Consider the following 21,485-nt stretch of genomic DNA (forward strand, 5'->3'; position numbering starts at 1 on the left):
ACGACGAAAAATTTTTCAAATTTTGCGGTCGTATAAAAATGCGGCGGGGTTAAACATGTTTGTTAGATCTCAACCCTCCCCCTATACCTCTAGCCAATGTAGAAAAGTATACGCATAACAATACGCACATTAAAATTCAGTTCAAGAGAAGGCCGAGTCTGATGTCAGAAGATGTAACCAAAGAAAATAAACAAAATGACAATAATACATAAATAACAACAGATTACTAGCAGTTAACTGACATGCCAGCTCCAGACTTCAATTAAACTGACTGAAAGATTATGATTTCATCATATGAACATCAGGCACAATCCTTCCCGTTAGGGGTTTAGTATCATACCATCATAACATATATGAGAAGAACATAACCCGTGTCATGCCAACAACTGGTTTTTGAATAAATGTGTTTAGTCCCGATGCAAAGATCCTATAGGTGAATCAATATTAACGCCAAAATACGCAATCTTTAATGACCTGACAACAGTATCGTAACTATATCTCTTCTTAATAAGTCTATTCAAAGGTTTTGTTAGTTTTTGAGGTGAATACTGACACCTTTGTGCTTTATAAAGAATATTTCCATAAAAAATTGGATGTGAAATACCTGAACGTGTAAGAAGTCTGCATGTACACTTTACATTTATCCCATACACCTAAAGTAGTTGACCAATTGCTTGTAGTATCGGAGATATGGACTTGGCAACACAAACTTAACCTTGATCACTGACCCAATAAAAGAGGTAACAGCAAAATGAACCCTATAGATCTGAAATATTTTTAAAATCCTATTTATCAAATATATCTATTCTATTACAGTCAAGCATTGTAGTCTTATTAGAGAATTTCTTAAAAAAAATGAATGAATCATTAAACTTTTTAATTATGTTTTCAACCACAACATATCAGACTGACATTCACTTCATTCCATCATTGGTGGATAATTGTATCATTGGCAATCATACCACATCTTTTTTATACTGACAATAGTTAGTCAGGTCTCTTCTGCCTAATAGCTGTTCTTATAACCAAATAAATGAGTAATGTGTCCCACAGAGAATGCCTCGCTTCCATATCATAAAAAGTTATTAAGGGACATAACTATTAACTATAGAACAGAAAAAGTGATGCTTCCCAAACTTGTACTTGATCTGAGTTTAGTGGTAATAAGAATTGCTGACAACTAACTAAATGTTTATTTGTGTCATTTTGTCTCTTGTGTAGAGTGTCTCATTGGAAATCATACACATCTTTTTTATATTAGAGATGGAAACGAAAAAATACAGCAGTTTTACCATTTGTAAACAAGCATAATTTTAGAACAATAAAAGTGAAACCACTTAATTTCCCACTTGATCTGTATTTTGTGGTAATAAGTATTGTGTATAAGTTTCATAACACTTGGTAAGGAAAACAAAAGTTGGAGAATGGAGAGAAAATTCAGCATTTTTTATGATTATAAAGGGGCATAACTCAAAAACAGTAAAAGTGATGCCACCAAATTTCGAATTTATCTGTATAGTATGTGGTAATAAGTATCATAAAATTTGGTCGAGATAATCTGAAGTTAGAGAATGGAAAGGGGCACAACTCTAAAACCGTTATAGTGTCGCCACCAAAATTCAAACATGATCTGTGTTTATAAATTTCATAACATTCGGTTGAGGCAAACTTAGAGAACGGTTACCAACTTTCAGACTTACAGAGGGACAATGGTAAACTTGATGTCCCCTCTACTAGATATGGGCATAAAATATCCACACGATTAAAAATGCAGTCACAAGAGCATAAAAGTGAGTTCAATGACATTAAACAATGGACACATGACAAATTAAAGAACCTTAGTGAGCACGCTCACATACCCCACGTCCCCACATTTTCATTGGAGAGATGAATAAGTGTAAGAAAAAAAAAATTGTATAAGAAAAAATATTAAAAAATAATTTCCTGTCAATATGCACCTCTTCATAGTATGTCCTTATTATCTACAAAATTTCATGAAATTCTGTTGTGTGGTTTCAGAGGAGTTGAGATGACAAACTGTTGCAGAAGTACATTCAAGCAAATAAATTCAAAGGGGCGTAACTCCTAGAAAAAAAAAATGAATTGTAATTTCCTGTTGATATGCACATCTACGTAGTATGACCTTATTATCTACAAAGTTTCATGAAATTCTGTTGTGTGGTTTGAGAGGAGTTGCAATGACAAACTGTTGCAGTAGTACATTAAAGTAAATAAGTTCAAAGGGGCGTAACTCCTAGAAAAAAAATTGAATCGCAATTTCCTGTCGATATGCACAACTACATAGTATGTCCTTATTATCTGAAAAGGTTTCGTGAAATTCTGTTGTGTGGTTTGAGAGGAGTTGCGATGACAAACTGTTGCAGTAGTACATTAAAGTAAATAAGTTCAAAGGGGCGTAACTCCTAGAAAAAAAAATGAATCGCAATTTCCCGTCGTAATGCACAACTACAAAGTATGACCTTATTATCTACAAAGTTTCATGAAATTCTGTTGTGTGGTTTGAGAGGAGTTGCGATGACAAACTGTTGCAGTAGTACATTAAAGTAAATAAGTTCAAAGGGAACTTAAGAAAATAAGACACATGTATAAAAGAAAATGGATGAAAAACAAAACTTGTCTGCTAGGTTGAACAATAAATAAATTAGTACATTTGTAGCATAATGTAAACAAAGATAAAATATCAAGACATTTTTAACATTGTATATTTTAATGACATTGATTTCTTCATTTTATTTTGGACAATGATCACAAATTCCATGATTTCAATTAATCAGCCTTATCAACAATCATGATTATTTTGTTACGATTTCAATTGAATTATCATATTTTCTGCCTAAACAGCAGTTATACAGTAGTTCATGAGTCTAACTTAATTTCATAATTTTAAGGAGAAAACAAATTGACAGTCATGATATACATATAATTTGTTTGATCAACAAAGAGAAATTAGTTCTATATGAAATTAAAATTAATAAGAACCAGTTTTATTCTGGAACCAAAGAAAATGTCAAAATTGTCCAAATAACATAATAAAGGTGCATCTTTGTATCTGTACACAATGTGACAACACTGCTACATCCATGGATTTACTCATATTGTTATATGTTGCTCAAATCCACTTCATACACAGGTGAGTCACACAATATACAGATACAATGTATAAAGCAATAGTGAGTCCAGGACAGACAACTCTGCTTCTTTCTTTAGCATCTTCAATTAAAAATAAAAATTTAACAATGAAGTATGATTAAAAGATGAAAATGAGATGACAAAATTCAATCAAATTTGCTCAGTTCAGACAAAAGTGTAAATATGATGTACAAAGTATGATGAGAATTATTGCATGTGTTCAGTGGCTACCAGAGCTCTCCGTCTCTGTCTTTGGCTGGAACTTCTATCACTCTTGGTTTGTCTATAATTCTGGCTGTTCGGTTTCCTTTCTCTACTATACCTATAATCCATGATTGGTAACCTTCTTGTTTTTCAATGTCTTTACAGAATGCTGCTGCTTGTTCCCTTGGTAATGCCATTAATAAACCTCCTAGTAACAAAAATAAATAAAATTGTTATTCAGCAAACTACATAGAAAATTCTTTTTCAACTGATGAAAAGCCTTAGGATACACCAATTAAATTGAAATGGTAAAACACAAAACCATAATACATATTCAAATTAAAGATAATCATTAATGACGAAGAAACAGATTCTAAACAACTTGGGTTTTATCAGTGTATACATAAATCAACAGAAAAATAAAATCATACAGCAATGCATCAAATTATTAACACATTTTTTATTTGAGAAAATAGAATTCTACTAATTCATAAAAGCAAATATATAGATAAAAGATTTAATTAAAGAAGTGTTCATTATATTTAGGAATGCAAGTTAAGAAACCAGTCAAGGAAAGACAACTCAGAGAAAACAAGTGAAACTGTGAGCTACTGCTCACTGATGATACCCCCGCCACAAGTGGATAATATTAATAGTGTAAAAATATGCAAGTGTTCGGTAAACAGGAAGTTGTTGAGTGATGAATCCGAAAACGCATCACACAATATAGCTGACTTATATTGACCCTTAAACCAAAATTCAGAAATCCTTGTATTGTAGTTCCTTAGAAAAATGTGACCAAAATGAAACAAAATTTTCATTTTGGCTATCATGTGTAAAATCATACAAGTGTTTGGTAAACAGGAAGTTGTTGAGTGATGACTCTGAAAACGCATCACATGGTATAGCTGACTTATATGAAGCCTGAAACTAAATTTCAGAAATCCTGGTAGTGTAGTTCCTGAGAAAAAATGTGACGAACAATTTTCAACTTAGCTATCAGGTGTAAAAATGATACAAGTGTTCGGTAAACAGGAAGTTGTCGAGTGATGAATCTGAAAATGCATCACACGGTATAGCTGACTTATATGAAGCCTGAAACCAAAGTTCAGAAATCCTGGTAGTGTACTTCCTGAGAAAAATGTGACGAAAATTTTCAACTTGGCTATCAGGTGTAAAAATGTTACAAGTTGTCGAGTGATGAATCTGAAAACGCATCACACGGTATAGCTGACTTATATCAAGTCTGAAACCAAATATCAGAAATCCTGGTATGGCAGTTCCTGAGAAAAATGTGACGAAAAATTTTCATGGGACGGACGGAGCGACGGACTGACGGAAGGACAGACAGAGGTAAAACAGTATACTCCCTTTTTTTCAAAGCGGGGGTATAATTACTTTTCCCCATATACAATTATAAGATAGAAAAGTTATTTACTATTACTAGAAATCTTGAAGCAGATGCTTCCACTGAGGAACATTTTATATCTACTAAATAACATCTGATATAAATAAAAATAAAAGTATCTAATCACACCCCTATTGTACCCTCCCACGTTAATCTTTAATCAAAACAGTACCTGATGTTTCTGCAGAATGTCCTTGTAGCAAACCAAACATGTTTCCACAGGCTTTACTTATTGAAGCCATTTTTGCTATAATGGGCAAATTATGGATGACAAAGCTCACTTCATTCTTCTGAATCTTAGCCAGGTTTTTAGCATGTCCTAACAATCCAAACCCTGTGACATCTGTGGCTCCATGAGCATTGTATTTATGCATAAGTCTAGCACCTATAGAAATACAAAATGTTTTAAAATTAAACAGGAAATATAGTTCTTCATAAGACATCAGAAACAATCATATTTATTTACATATTTTCTAAAATTTAGATTTTTCTGGGTTTTGGATTCTTATCTGCATAAATGCATTAAATTCGGATGTATTATCATCTGCCATTGCTGATGTTAACTGAAATGAATTTGAATTTCAGTTTTTCCAATGCAATTGGTCATGTATAACTAATGCCGTATTTAAATAAAAAGAATTTTTCCAATTTTACTTTCAAGAAAAAATCTTTTTTATTCCTGTGGGAAACAATATTTACTGTTGTGCAAGAGATAATTTGAAATCCAATCAAAATCAATCTTAGTTTAACCATTGTTCTGTTTTTGTTAACATACTTCAGTTACAAGATAGTCAGTTTTACTGTCCGATTTCATTTACAAAAAAGTCATGCAATTAACATTAAATAAAAATCTGAAATCATATACACAAAAAAGTCATTTGATTAACAATAGAAATCTATGTCCTGTTGATATCAATGCAACATTGGCTGCATGAAAACATCAACAAATGAGCAATTTCACCTTACATATGTTTTTTTTAAAATCAACATGATCTTGGTGAGGAGGTAAAACTAGATATAGTACCCTATGGTTTAAATCAACTTACAATAATATAGTCAAAAATAGTATAAAGTTCTAGTAAAACAAACCTGTTCTATTAAGCCTAGCCATACTAAACATAGCTCTTTGGTATGCTTTCCTTACGTCATCATCTGATACAACCAGTTTAATTCTGTTCCATCTTTCTGGTTGGTCTAACCATTGATAAGCATTCACAGCTACTTGTGTTCCTAAAGGTTTTGTTAACACCAACACATCACCAACTACAGCGTTATCTGGCCTGATATTTTTAAAGTAAGAAAATGTTAAATACTCTTAGATAACATTTCATCAATTCAGATAGGTGTGAAATTTTTCCTAAATTATATATGCTTACCACCCAGTACTACTTTTTACTCTAGCAAATGACATGTTTTATTAAAAGACATGCTAAAAACATGATTACAGTTGATGTCTGTCTTCAATGTGACATTTTTTTGAATTAAATTAAGAAATAATTCATGGATCCCATCGATTGTTGGAAATTTACACATGGCCAGGGCCATGTGTAAATTTCCAGCAATCTATGGCTTCCATGAATTATTTCGATTCTAATAGGACAAATAAGGTCATTAAAAAACTGAAGCGAGAGTGGGTATGCTGTGTGTGTGTGGCTGTTCTTTTTTACTCCCCGTTAGATAAAGCTCAATCATTCTAATAAATCTATAGCTTGCACGGATTATTTGATGAATAACCAATAGAAAAAAATCTGTTTAATTCTTTTAATTCTCCAACCCAACATAAAACTTTCAACTCTAGTGTTTTCATTTATATGACGTCATGTTTTGAAATGACTAAATGCACTAAAATCATGAAAATCAGTAATAGACTTTCGCTGAATTTTAATTTATTTTATTTTGTTGATTTCTTCGAGCTCTTGTGCATTATTTCTTTTTATTATTCATCCGAATAAGAATGAAAGTTATATTCCTTTTTTCTAATTGCAATTTTTAAAACAATAAAATCGGCAAAGGGTTTGCTAATAGGTCCCAATACATATGGATTTACGTGGAAAGTATATTATAACAGCCATTATTATGTATATCTCTGAGTCTGTGCTAAGTATAGATATATTGAGAATTTTATCACGGTGTTGTTTAGAAAGCGAAAGAAGCACGTCATATTAGAATAGGAAAATAAATCATAATTTAAACATGGTACATGATCCTGAAGTGTGTAAAATAAATAATATGATACCAACATTGCACCCTCTGATTAAGTATTGATGCGTTTACATCTTCTAGCGTTGATTGCATTACTCCATTTATTTTTCTGAATTATGTTAAAATGGCATTCCCAGGTTATATGTTTGTTTCAATCTCAACACAAGAAGTCAAAAATGTAATTTGACAGACAAGTCCAGAAAATAAACCGTTTAGGAAGCAACTTAAAATGCCAGTGATAATTCAATATTAAAAGTTTGCACTTAACATAGTGAAATAGAAGCAATATATATAATCAACAACACTTTACAACAAACTTTCTTACCTGTTATGAAAACTTTCACATATATGGTCCAAATAAAGTAGCATTTCACACAAGTTAAAATTATTTTATTCATAGATTATTTGTTTTTTTATCAAAAACACATTACTCCTGCATAAATTTTCAATCTGAATTGCAATATAGCAGTCCAGACCCAGCCAAACATAAATTGTTTTAACAGGTCATGAGGTCCAGTAACAAATATTTTTTACAGGACCTTCATTACTGTTACAGGACCTATTTATTATCACCGGTGAGCAGCGCACAGCGCTGCGAACATGCTAGGGGGGTCTGGGGGCATGCCCCCCCATAAAAATTATGAAAAATAAGATGCAAAATCTTGCATTCTGAGTGCTTTGACTATGATAAATGAAGTAACCAAAACTACTATCCTGTACTACACTTTTGCATGTTTAATCACATTGAATAAAACTTCATTTTTTAAGACTTTATTTTAATTTATTCCTCTTTGGCATAATCAAGTATTTTGTCCTTTTAAGTTGGAAGGTGTAGATGTGTTCCCATTTTTATACAGCTCAATGCAATATGAGCAAGTCATGCCAGTTTCATTTTTGTTGTTGAATGTCAACCAATCTCTACCTTCTCTCCATTTGTCACAAAATTTCCTGACACCACGCTTAGCTAGCTATAAAATCAGGTTCAATCCACCATTTTCTACATAAGAAGATGCCTGTACCAAGTCAGGAATATGATAGTTGTTATCCATTCGTTTGATGTGTTTGGACTTTTGATTTTTGATTTTCCTTTTTGAATTTTCCTCGGAGTTCAGTATTTTTGTGTTTTTACTTTTTCCTCGTACGCTTTCCATGTCTCAACTTTTTTTTGGCGTGCTGTACTTGGATCATCGGCCTTCCGTTTTTGACCAGGCACGGCCCTATCATAAAAACGGAGGAAACTCATGTTATTGTTTACAACATGTGTTTCCGGCGCATGCGTAATGAACCGGGGAAAAAAGAAATGCCGGAAACTGACGCAACAGACATGACAATCGAGATACAAAATTTTCAAAATATTCAAATTGAAAGGGTTAAGGCAGTAGGGGACAAGCCAATGAGCCTTAAAATTGTCTTTTAATATGTTTTTAAAAAGAAGAAGTCATATTAGAAATGCCGATTTTCAGGGAATGCATAAAATAGTTGACAAGAAAATCTCGCCGCGTGTCAATGGAAGCGTGATTTCATTGGCTGCTTTTTATATATTTGTGTTCTGATTGGATTACTATTTGTGTTGTCCATATATATCTATATATATGACTAGGGTATTTCCGCGATCCTAATTATTATAAAGACAAATGCTTTTCATTGATCTCGGGAGAAAAAACCATATTTTGTGTTTGATATAGCAAAACATTTTTCCCAATTTTAATACTGCATGCTGCAAAAAATGTACAGGACAGGAGGTCCTGTAGTTCACAGGATGTTGGCGGACCTTCAAGTTTTTTACAGGTCATGACCTGCGGTCCGACGATGTTTGGGTTGGTCTGTAGCACTTAAAATTCATATACTCCACAGATTAAACCTGACTATGATTTCAAGTTGCTTATACATATGATGATACAATTAGGACTTTTAAGTGTTTGAATAAGAACAGAGCTCTAAAATATGTTATTTATGGTTATATACTAAATGCTTTAAAATTCAAGATTACAGTGAATGTGTATCGTGCGTATAGCTGGGATACATTTAACTTTTAACTTGGGTTTTATTAGTTCAAAGCTTAGTTACTGATGAGAAGAAATAAATATTTGTTTTCTATAAAAGCATGCAAAACAAAACTTTGATCGACTTGTTAGCTATGTTTGCAAACAATAGGTAGGCAGAGTTTCAGTCTGTTTAATATATATTAGTATTTGATTGGACAATAAAAATTGACATACAATTTGGATCTTAACCTAAATTAAGTTTATGTCGATTGTCCAATTAAATTCCTGTATATAGTTAACAGACTGATCCAAACAAACATAGCAAGCAAGATGATCAAATGTTTGCTTTACATGCTTTTGCTTTTATAGAAAATAGCAAAGTTGTTATCACTGTTGATTTTTTCCCCCAATGTCTAGTATAAATACAAGACAGAAATCTCACATAATAAATTCATTGGGTTGTGACACTGTGGTAGCTACTCCACCAATAGTTAACCATGGATTAATAACTGTTTGACCACCAGTAACAGAACTTCCTCCTTCTTCAGCATGGTCCTAAAAGGGGAAAAATAAGGCATATTACTATAAACTGACAACATATTTACCAAGCTTGTGAATGGTTAATATTTATACATTAAGTCTTTTCCTCCAGCTTAACCAATTAAATATTTGTAATGAATCCATCTAATTTAAGAGTGAAACAAGAATGTGTCCCAAGTACACGGATGCCCCATCCGCACTATCATTTTCTATGTCAACCCTTTCCTCCATAGTGGGGCTTTTTGACGCCACCCCCTTTACTCCATAATGACGCCTTTTACGCCTGTGTAGTACCTCAGTTGAAACTACAAAATGTCTGCATCAGACTTAAAAAAATTAGTATCCAATATGAAAATTTCTGATTAGAATTTCATTGATGAAATATTCATTTTCACAATGCATAAATACTTTAAACCCAATGAATTTTTTTTAATTAAAAAAATCCTATGCAAATCAAGTGTGTGAGAAAATTCCACGGAGGAAATTAGGGTTAAGTCGACCGTGAAAATGGGATAAAATCTCTAATTTGGCATTAAAATTAGAAAGATCAAATCATAGGGAACATGTGTACTAAGTTTCAAGTGGATTGGACTTCAACTTCATAAAAAACTACCTTGACCAAAAACTTCAACCTGCAGCGGGACAGACGGATGGACGGACGAATGGAAACAGACCAGAAAACATAATGCCCATAAATGGACAAAAAATGACAGGAAGCTTGTTACTTTACGAATTGGTTACAAATAATTTGAGATTTTGTTGATTTTTACTCGACATTCAACTATTTGTAGTGAAATATTTGTAAAGAGAAAAGTGGAACATTTTTTTCTTCAAAGTGGGAGATTTTACCAGTATCAAAAGACTGGTAAGCATTTACATAAGCAAGATTTCTGAATTATCATCAAAAATCTAAAGAGGATCCCTCCTACATCTGGAGGGCTGACAGTTATTGGCTCATTAAAAATTATCGTTTCAGCACATCATTTATAATCCCTACAGAAATGCAACAGAAGTATCATTATAAATCTGTGAGTGGAAATTGATAAACAATAAATCTGATCATGAAAATTCAAGGTTAGCTGGAAAGATAGCAAAATATTATACACAAAGCAACCAAAAATATTGTTTCTATATTTGCATCTTTGACAGCAAGAATATAGAGATGTGCTAATCAATGCAACAATCAACATGTATGGATGGATCTGACAAAACTGCAGAAAATGATTGATTGATTGATTTTTTATATTTTAGCACCACTTTTAAGCACCGCATTTAGGCCATTTCGTGGCGGCCAGTTTTTATTGGTGGAGGAAGCCAGAGTGCCCGGAGAAAGCCACGACCTTCGATAGGAAAACTGATAATCCTAGTTGCAGAAAATGAAATTATTACAAAGATCAATATAAATCACAATTTTATACTGTCATGACTGTAAAATATGAAAATAGTCGAGAAACAATTATTTTTTTATCTGTGCTGTTTTTTTGTTGGTCCCCCCCTCCACCCTCTCCCCTGAAACTGCAATAGATAAATCATAACTTGAAACTATAACAAATCTTTTAGTAAATAATTATTAAACTGGTAAATAGAACTTACTTTAAATCCCCTCAGCATCATGGGAACAACAATATCTCGTTCTTTCTCTGTCATTTTATTACTGACACCAAGCAACATCAACATGTTGTCACAATCTGTCACACCCATAGCATACAGATCACTCAAAACATTAGCACAAGCAATTTTACCCTGAAAATTAATTAAAAAAAGAAATAAAACATTACTCAAAACTTAAGTGTGGGAGTCGAGAAAAAGCATTTCAAATGACATGATTAGAGAGAGGTACATTTTTAATATACTAACTGTGGTATGGGCTTTGCTCATTGCTGAAGGTCGTATCAGTGACCTCTAGTTGTTAATTTTTGTGTCATTTGTCTCTTGTGGAGTCATCTCATTGGGAATCATACCACATCTAATAATAACCAACGAGACAGCAACTCATTATCACAACACAGAAATAGAGAGTATAACAGTCAATTCCAAAGTCATGACTTTCAAAGCTTTTTTTTGTTTATTGCTTTATTCCATACATCCACAAAAGGAAACAAAATGTCACAGGACTCCCTTACCAAGTTACTTCAGGCATGGTTTTACATTCCTACAACAGATCAAGACAGAATCTACCAGTGCTGACAGGGTAATTTAGTAAATTGATGGCGCGTCTTCAACAAATTTCATACAAAACTGAATTCTAATATACCTTAGTATGTATATCATGTATAATGTAGATCTGGAGAAAATTGCTAGTGACCCGAGTGATATTTTACTTTACAGTTGAAAGAAAATGGCAAAGAGATTTCTTTTAACTGTTTCATACTATGCGACCACAAAAGGATAAAAATTCTCACATGGCTATTAATGAATGGGTTCTTTGCAGTGTATATTTTTGGAATCTGGATCATACAGATGTAATACATTTCAAATATATGACAACTATTCCTTTAGCAATGCAATTCTTGAATGATACATGTAGATAAACTTTATAATATTATGATTTCTAGATCATATTATAGACAACTTGAGACATATCTTTAATAGAACTGTAATCAGATTTAACATAAATTACATTCTCTGACACTCTTAACACAGAATCTGCTACTGTGGATGCATTTTAATTCCTTGGTCTTGGGTACCAATTTTTGTGGATTTTGTGGATAAAAATAAACCACTAATTTAAATGTTCAACAAATTACTTATTTTGTATATAGTTGTATGCAGACTTTGACAAATCCACAAATAGCTCATATCCACGTAAATTAAATTTTCTTAATCCACAAAAATTGATACCAACAAAACAATATTTGACTGTGAGCTACTTTCTAAAAAAATTGTACATAACTGTGGCCTGATGTAACTCAACATATGTCTGAAAACAAATTGTTAGAAACCAAAGTGACATTTTACTTTACAATTCAGAGTAAATGACAAAGAGATTTCTTTTTCTGTTCCATTCTATGCGACCACAAGAGGATAAAAATTCTCACATGGCTATTAATGAATGGCTTCCTATCACTATTAACAACTATTCATTTTATATTCAGAAAGTGAAAAGATGTTCCTATCTCAAATCAACAAAAGACTGAAGCTACATTTCTTGACAATTTGACAGATGGTTGGTTTGCGATTGAGTTACATAGGAAAATAAGTTGAAGAATTTTTAGAGTTCCAGGTTAGGAATAATCAGAAATTGGCATTTTTGGCCTGGACCTTTAATTTGGCATTTTAAGATTTTTATATTATAACAAATTAACATAACATAATTCAGCAGTTCCAAGTCAAACAGTTTTGTAAAGTATGTCATTGGAATGATAACACAAACTTGACCTGTCAGACCGGCACAAGTCATTTTAAAATCTGCTAGCCATTATTCCCTTTGAGCCAGGTGGGGTGACAAGCATGATGACATTTCAAGGTATGCACATAACAAATAGACTCATCCTACAATATTAGAGAAATTAACATTACAAAAAATCCTTAAATTTTTCAAGTAGTTATTGAACATGAAAATAAGGTCCAGGACATATGACAGACAGAAACTGCATAACCAAAGCCATCCATATATACAAGCTATGAAGCATTCATGTCTTCTACCTTCTGAAATATTTATAAATTTAAGTAATTAATCAAAGCTACTCAGTACTGGATCACTTTAGCTTTGTCGCTCTTCTAATTCTGATACAAAAGTCGCAGGCGAGAAAATTTGAACAAAAAGAAAATGAGAACTCCACATTTATGTCACAGGAAACTCTCTCTTTATGTAACAAATGACTCTGAATCAAAAATTAGCTGCTCTTTACACAATGTATCTAATACAATTTGTTAGAGACCAGAGTGCCATTTTACTTTACAAACAGAAAGATCTCCTTTTGGTGTTTCATTCAATGCGATCATATAAGTACTAAACTCCTAATACAGCTACTACTGAAAGGGTTTTATTTAAAGGTAAAATTCAAATCTTAAAATGGTGTAGCTTATAAAACTAATTAAAGTGTTCTAATGTCCCAAACATTGCACATAATTTATATTCTATACTTTTTTGTTTTTTAACTTTTTATAATAATCTTAGCGAAATGAAAACTTGAGTACTTACAATACCAATTATCCATTATCTACTTCCAAGGAGCAAAAATATCTTAACGAGCATTCTGAGAGTATTTATAGAATAACTAATCGAAGAATTCAAATAGAGAAAAATATTCAACAAGTGATTTGAACAACACATCAATTCACGAATGCGCATAGCGCATGAGTTAATTATCAGTGTTGTTCGGTCACGAGTTGAATATTTTTCTCTATTTGAATAGGTTTATTTTACATGTGAAATTATCGGTTTTTATTTAACTGGGAAATCAAAGCAATTCATTGCAACCAATGTAATAATGCATGGTAATACATAGTCCCTGCCATTTAAATATTACTTGTAAGGCCACACCAATTTGATTCCTTGTTCGACAGACCCGCCCACACCTATTTTTTTCAAAACAGAATTTTTTTATTTTTTTTATATTCCCGCTTCCCGCATCCGGAAATGTAATCATGTCCATTTCCCGCACTGTTTTTTTGTAAATATTATAAAAATATATCAACATTTGTTTTTAAAATCACAGTCTAACCTGTATATAACGATTTTAAACATAAAAGCACCCCACCACACTTTGTAAGTATCTGTGAGAATATTTGTTTCAGCATGAAACCTATTTATCCAAAGCGGGTGTTCCGAAATAAATTTATAACAGCGAATACCTGTAAAGAACAAAAAATTGGTTACTTTCCCCTTTACTTATATTCCCTATCAAAAAATGTTCGTTGTTAGAAGAAAGTACAAAGAACTTCTGAAGGATTTGCCTTCAACTGCAATTATATTGTATGCTGGCGAAACAAAACTATCCATAGCCACTGCATGTTTATGCACCTGTCCTGATTGATTGACTGAGGGGCCTGTCGTTCAGCAGTTATCGTTTGTCGATGTTGTTCATTGGTATTTTCCCCGGCGTTTGGATATACATGATATATAAATTAGATCGTTGGTTTTCCTGTTCGAATTGTTTACGCTAATAATTTTGGGATCCTTTATAGCCTGTTGTTTGGTCTGTATCAAAGCCCTGTGTAAAAGGCCGTACTTTGAGCTGTGTTTGTTATTATCAGGTTGAGAACAACCCTTCCTCAGGCAAGGGGTCATTTTACTGATGTAGAAAAGAAAATAGAAATACCAAAGATTTGTATAGTTCTTCTATACAAAACCTTTGAAAACTTAAAATTTTGTACTCAAAAAGAGAAGAGTTACATCATATTCAAAACAACTTTTTCTAAAAGAGGGGTCCACTTATTTTGAATAATATTAAACTGTTAAAGTAAATGTGTTAACATGGTTAAAGTCACAAAATTCTTGGACATGTTTTGACCATTTTAATACCAGATAGATATACGTGTAGTGTTCTTTGAGAAAATATGAGCCCTTTTGTACAAACAAATATATTATAACTTATATTGATCCCTCATAAACATGTAAAAGGGATATTTATAATATTAAGGGGTTGTCCCCAAACTGATTTGACTTGGATGGAAAATTGTCTCATTGTCAGTCACACATACATGTACATAGACCAGATTTAATTATTTCTTGGTGAACAGGGAAAAAATACTTCAGAAATTAAAGAAATGTCAAAGTACTAGTGATAAATCAAGCTTTAATATTGTCAAAACCTACTATTTTATGTTTACAAAAAAAATTATAATCGCTCGCCTTTACTTTTCAAGCTTCGCCTCAAAAATTTGCAAATTAAATATTTTTTTATTAAAATTTTCAAATCGCTCGCTCGCCCCAAATTTTGGAGTCCAAAAATCCGTAGAACAAGAAATTAAATTGGTGTGGCCTAATGGAACAAAATGCTAACTTGATCTATAACTTGTCATGGTGTAAACTATTTATAACAAATAATATCAAATCAATACTTTCAAGCATGAGGACCAGAAGTGTGGAAACTGGAAAACTGATTACTTGCATGAATTTCCTCCAAGTCTCAGGACCATAACTCTGCACAAAATCATCAGAACAAAAAACAAAATTCAAACTTGATAAGTAACTGATCAACATAAAACTTCAAATCACATCAATATACAATGTACAAGGTGTGCAAACGTAAAGGAAAAGAAATAAAATAAAAAATGATTTTCCTGGTCAGGGGTACTACTTGTACAAGTGTATTTTATTTACATGAAGTAAAAAAAAAATATACGGAAGGTTTCAAATTTTAACGGGAGGGACGGAAGAGGGTCTAAAAAGAGGGAGATTTTGACTCCCGCCGGAAGAAATGCATGTATGTGGTATTATTTGTATGTTTATCAGGGTACATTAACCTTAAGAGTCTGTGATTGTGTTTCCAAGTAGAACATGGCATATGGTCACTCGAGTATTGTGACAAAAAAGGTAAATTTTGATTGATTTAAAAACTGAAAAACAGAGACCAGTTTGATATTACTTTTTGTAGAATCATTTCTTGCTCTCTTAAAACTATCAACTGAAAAATGCATTTCATTAATGACAACTTAAAATAGCTGCTCTACATACATTTGTGTCTAAAACAGTTGTTAGAGACCAGAGTGCCATTTTACTTTACAAATAAGAAGTACACGACAAAGAGATCTCCCTTTTTATTTTCCATTCAATGCGACCATACAAGTACTTAACTCCTTATACAGCTATTAGTGAATGGGTCTTGTATACAAATTCAAATCAAAAGATTATTTAAGACACTCCTGACATATAACACCAGACATTTTTGGTCATCTTACCCTATGGGTAATGAGAGCTATTGCTGTCATTTCATCTTTTGTCATTATGTCAAAAACTTCGAATTCTTGTAAACAAAACAAAAGAACTTCATAAACAATCTTCTGAATAGAATTTTATCTTTATTTAGAAAAACAATTCAAATCAGAAGATTTTTTTTAGACATCACTGCCATATAAAGACAAGTGACAATAATAGCTCACATTACCCATAGGGTAAGATGACCACAAGGTTGAATGTCAAAGGTTTTATTTTTATTCAATCCTTTCTTTTCTAATGACTTAGAACCCTTCTTCCCATGGAACATGGTTCTATCTAATTTACCATCATATAAGGGTCATCAACCAAAGGATAGAAGAAATCTGTCGTCTGAACCAATGAGAGACCTCCATGACGTAATGGTGTGACTGATGCATCCATACCAATACCTACAAAATAATTCATAAATTTCAAATCAGAAATGCAAACATATATATATATATACATATCAAAGTTTATTTTCTGAGCAGCATGTTTCAAAACATTACCCATCTGGCAAAATTCTATGCCACAGAGCCATGAGACCTCAAAACCAATATCCTTGTGTATCGCATTTTTCAACCTAAAATACTTTTCCGAATTTCCCTTTTAAATGATTGAACATAGACATGCCTAATATTTTGAGTATCACTAGTATACTTGTGCATAAAATAATTGTATCTGAAATATATTTCGATCTTTATTTATTTTTTATATTTGAGTTCATTAGATCGATGACACCTTTGTTGACAAAAACAAGCGTCTTGTGTTTTCAACTTATCTAAGAAAAAGGTCCAATGTTGGAAATGACAAGTCCTACAAAACAGGAATTGGTTATAATATATGCCAAAGTTTATATCAAAGTGTTAGAGGCGATCAAACTTATGAGTCATAAGTTATGACGTAATGAATTAATGGTTACATACACAACTATAAGATATACCGGTAAAACATTATTTTGATATCTTTTTTTGTCTAGGTGTTCACATTTCACATGAGGCACTTTGAAAGCCTTGCATGATCTTGTCTAGGACCTTGTATACATTCATGTTTTTGCTCAATAATTTGGACATTGTAATACTTTATAATAACTTTATTTTGAAAAATCTTCACCACGCATGGTATTATTTGCTTTCGTTACTAAGAATAGCAGCTGAATATGAGGTCACACGGGCATGCGCAGCATACAGGAAGTGGAAGTAGAATTAGGTCGAAAACGAAAGACGGTCGAAAACACAATACGAGACGATCTTTGTATGTGATTTTTTTTTCTATTTTAACAGTATTATGACGTAAAATTTTTAACATTTACAGAAACTTTGGTTGACAAATAGCAATATGCTGATACGGTATAAAACACAACAATCAAAACGAAATAATAAATTGAACAAAAAAAATTACCCTCCCCCCTGAAAAAGTGTTTGTTCAAATTTTTAGGGCCAAAGATAAACATAACATCATTGACTACTGGTGTAGTTGTTAACTATAAGTACAACCAAAGATTTTATTCTTTTGTAGGAAGAATACTTAGGTAGCACTCCACAGTTAGGTGTGTAGTTTCGCATTTTGGCCCCTGTGGATTTTTCAAATATAAGAGCTAGTGTGTAATAAAATTCATTTTTGGATAGCTGAGTATTAAAATAGCCTTTGTATTGGGTTTATATGAACATCAAGATTATGTAATGTATGTAATATATGGCTGTTTTCTGTATGACAGTCCGTATTTGCATGTCCCTACCATACATTGGTCCGGCAATTATTGCAATGTTTTTTTCCAACTTTTTATCGCACGAACTTTGTGATTGGATTTTACGAAAAAATGAGGCGAAAGACACCCATTTTTTATTTGATCATTAGGAAGATTTATGAAAACAGTTTCTAAAAAGGTATCACTCAAAGGCATTGAAATTCTAGTTTGATCAAAATTTTGGGGGGATATGTGACATGTCAACCCCCCTTTTTGCAATATATGTTATGGTAAATAAATGCAGAATGTTGCCATGGATACACATAAAAGGAATTAATTTTCACTCTTTTAACTTTTGAAAATCAAATCTATGGAATATACTGATTACATACATATGCACATGTACAACACAAACAGTTAGGTTAATGTATTAGAAATCCAGGAATAGGAGATGATAAAACATTTTGTGGCTCATTTTTAATTTTATTTTCTAACTGTGGAGTGCTACCTTATGGCACATCAGAAAGCACAGAAATGCACTTTTTAAGATAAAATTTACTACAAATCTTTAGTCTTTTATGTTCTTGATTTAGTTCTGAAGGTAAAAAATCTGCTAGGAATGCAATTTATGTTTATTTTATTGTTTACTGTCCTTAGCAACCAAATATACACATTTTGACACTTAGACATGTTGCGGTCTTAAATTTGTACTCAATTAGCTTCACCATTGTAACCAAAGAATGCGCTTTATATGATATCCTCAGAATGTATCGCTTTATATTTTTGAATGCGAATAAGTCAAATAAACATTTTTAGCAGGATTTTATATTATAATTTGGCATTAATTAAATTTAATGATGCCAGTACTAGTACTGCTAGAAATTTATACCCTGCTTGAGAGCTTCTAAACCAAGGTAAGGTACATGTATGCTATTTACAGCAAAATTGACCTATAAGTGCTTTCAAATACCTAAAAATTGTACAATTTGTCCTCTTTGAAGGTAATTTTATGATTTTAAATAAGATAATGGGAAAAGTTTTAGAAATTTACCCCAAAAATGAGACAGAATTGAAGTTTTTCACTATGATCCAGCATTTATTTTTAAATCACTTTTTGTCGCGTTTCAACATCAACTGCTAACCTTCATAAAATCTTTATTACTGAACCAATTTTAAAAACTAAGGTACCATTTTCATCGTAACAGCCAGTAGAGCACAGAAAATATAATAAAAATTGAGGCTGGAGGGGAAAAATTTCACCTTAAGGTTAGGTGTGTAGTTTTGCATTTTGGCCCCTGTGGATTTTTCAAATATAAGAGCTAGTGTGTAATAAAATTCATTTTTGGATAGCTGAGTATTAAAATAGCTTTTGTATTGGGTTTATATGAACATCAAGATTATGTAATGTATGTAATATAGGCTGTTTTCTGTATGACAGTCTGTATTTGCATGTCCCTAGGGCTACCATACATTGGTCCGGCAATTATTGCAATGTTTTTTTCCAACTTTTTATCGCACGAACTTTGTGATTGGATTTTACGAAAAAATGAGGCAAAAGACACCCATTTTTTATTTGATCATTAGGAAGATTTATGAAAACAGTTTCTAAAAAGGTATCACTCAAAGGCATTGAAATTCTAGTTTGATCAAAATTTTGGGGGGATATGTGACATGTCAACCCCCCTTTTTGCAATATTTTATAGTAAATAAATGCAGAATGTTGCCATGGATACACATAAAAGGAATTAATTTTCACTCTTTTAACTTTTGAAAATCAAATCTATGGAATATACTGATTACATACATATGCACATGTACAACACAAACAGTTAGGTTAATGTATTAGAAATCCAGGAATAGGAGATGATAAAACATTTTGTGGCTCATTTTTAATTTTATTTTCTAACTGTGGAGTGCTACCTTAAAAAAATTAAAAAAATATATACATTGCGGTTCTATCGAGAATTTCCGGATTTTTTAATAATCACGTGGTTCCATACCGTTCACGACAATTTAGTCCGCCATTTTTCTTCTTGGGGAACATCCAGGTCACGAATTAAATTTATGATTTATACAAACATAAGGCATCATTATACTTTGAAAGAGTTATGAATGAAATAAATATTGATAAAACTTCCAATATAGTCTAATTTTAATGTTTATGTTGCCACAAAACAACTGTAATGTGTATCTGATTGTCGGAATCGATGCATAGTGTATATTTATATCGATTCCGAAAATGAGTGCCAATTTTAATTTTTTAAATATTTACCCATTCGGGGAGTTTCAGCCATGTACTGGAAATGAGACTGCTCCGACTCCTGGGCATTGCTGTCCTGTTGCAGTCCCTCGAGAAGCTTATCAAGAACTTCTTGAGGGACTTTACACCCTCATCCCTTTAGGTCAGCAAACTTGGTGAGTCGGAAACTAGCATCCAACTCATGTGCCACAGGATCGAACGGCCGTCTCATTCCAATTGTTTCAGGGTTCTCCATCTTGACAGGACTTAATTTACACTAAAATTAAAGAAAAACATAAGTATTAAATGTCTGCATAAACTATATAATATTTGCCAGGCAATTAATAGATGTTACGAGCATGAAAAGATAAGCGCACTTACCAGACAAAGAGAAGTATGGCGACCTCCCCGAATATGCAGTGACGCGGGAAACCCCGGATGAAGCAATAGTGATTCGTTTTCGGAAACAAACGACTATTTACCAAGGGAGAAATTATTAGCAAGATTAACAGTTTCTTCTTAGAAACCGTCCGTACTCATTTTTTTGAGTGGGGAAGGGCATGGGTTATGGAAATAAAATTTTGGAATCTTATTCCTTGAAGAATAATTAATTGGTTTTTATTAATTACAGGGGTGAATCAATGATTTTGAAAGGGGAGCGTTTACAGTATAGTTCATAATCTCGTTCATAATACTGAATTTATACCGCGCATTTTTTTTGAACGATTTGATGATGAAAAATAATAAATTTTCTTATCAAGGTGGAGGGGGCAAACGCCCACTTCTTCCCCACTGCTAAAGAAAGGATTTGTACAAATCTATATATATATAGAATCATATTCAAAACAGTGTGGCTGTGGTTATTGATTGACGACCTAAATTACCCCATTGACTGGGATAGATTATGTGAACGTTTGTCTGTAATGACCACTGCTCACTACTTACTTTAAACTGTGGGGTCACCAAAGGTTCTTAACGCCTTTAATATTAAAATAATTCGAAAAATTAATCAGGAATAACTTTATGTTTTGATTTATATTATTGATATAAATTAAAACATCGTGTTATTCCTGATTAATTTTTCGAATTACTTTATTTAGGTGTTGAGAACCTTTGGTGACCCCACAGTTTAAGTGTCTTTAACAAGTACAGAGTGAGCAGTGGTCATTACAGACAAACGTTCACATAATCTGTCTCGGTCGATGGGA

The 21,485-nt window shown here is 32.4% G+C and overlaps 1 protein-coding gene across 2 annotated transcripts; it reads right to left on the minus strand.

Annotated features, from left to right (window-relative positions):
• Window positions 1-2,709: 2,709 nt before the first annotated feature.
• On the minus strand, window positions 2,710-20,756 carry LOC143051271 (inactive selenide, water dikinase-like protein). 2 transcript variants are annotated; one of them, XM_076224232.1, is made up of 8 exons: window positions 20,659-20,756; window positions 20,311-20,554; window positions 16,658-16,761; window positions 11,083-11,232; window positions 9,392-9,504; window positions 5,852-6,042; window positions 4,935-5,147; window positions 2,710-3,562 (listed from the first exon to the last, which is right to left on the minus strand). In XM_076224232.1, the coding sequence occupies exons 2-8, from the start codon at window positions 20,330-20,332 to the stop codon at window positions 3,378-3,380; spliced, it is 978 nt and encodes a 325-aa protein (XP_076080347.1). In that variant the 5' UTR covers window positions 20,333-20,554; window positions 20,659-20,756; the 3' UTR covers window positions 2,710-3,377. The 2 variants fall into 2 exon arrangements, with proteins under 2 accessions (XP_076080347.1, XP_076080350.1); XM_076224235.1 differs by having other exon boundaries at window positions 20,655-20,674.
• Window positions 20,757-21,485: the final 729 nt, after the last annotated feature.

The sequence above is a fragment of the Mytilus galloprovincialis genome, chromosome 1, assembly GCF_965363235.1.
Source record: "Mytilus galloprovincialis chromosome 1, xbMytGall1.hap1.1, whole genome shotgun sequence".
Classification (NCBI taxonomy): Eukaryota; Metazoa; Mollusca; class Bivalvia; order Mytilida; family Mytilidae; genus Mytilus; species Mytilus galloprovincialis.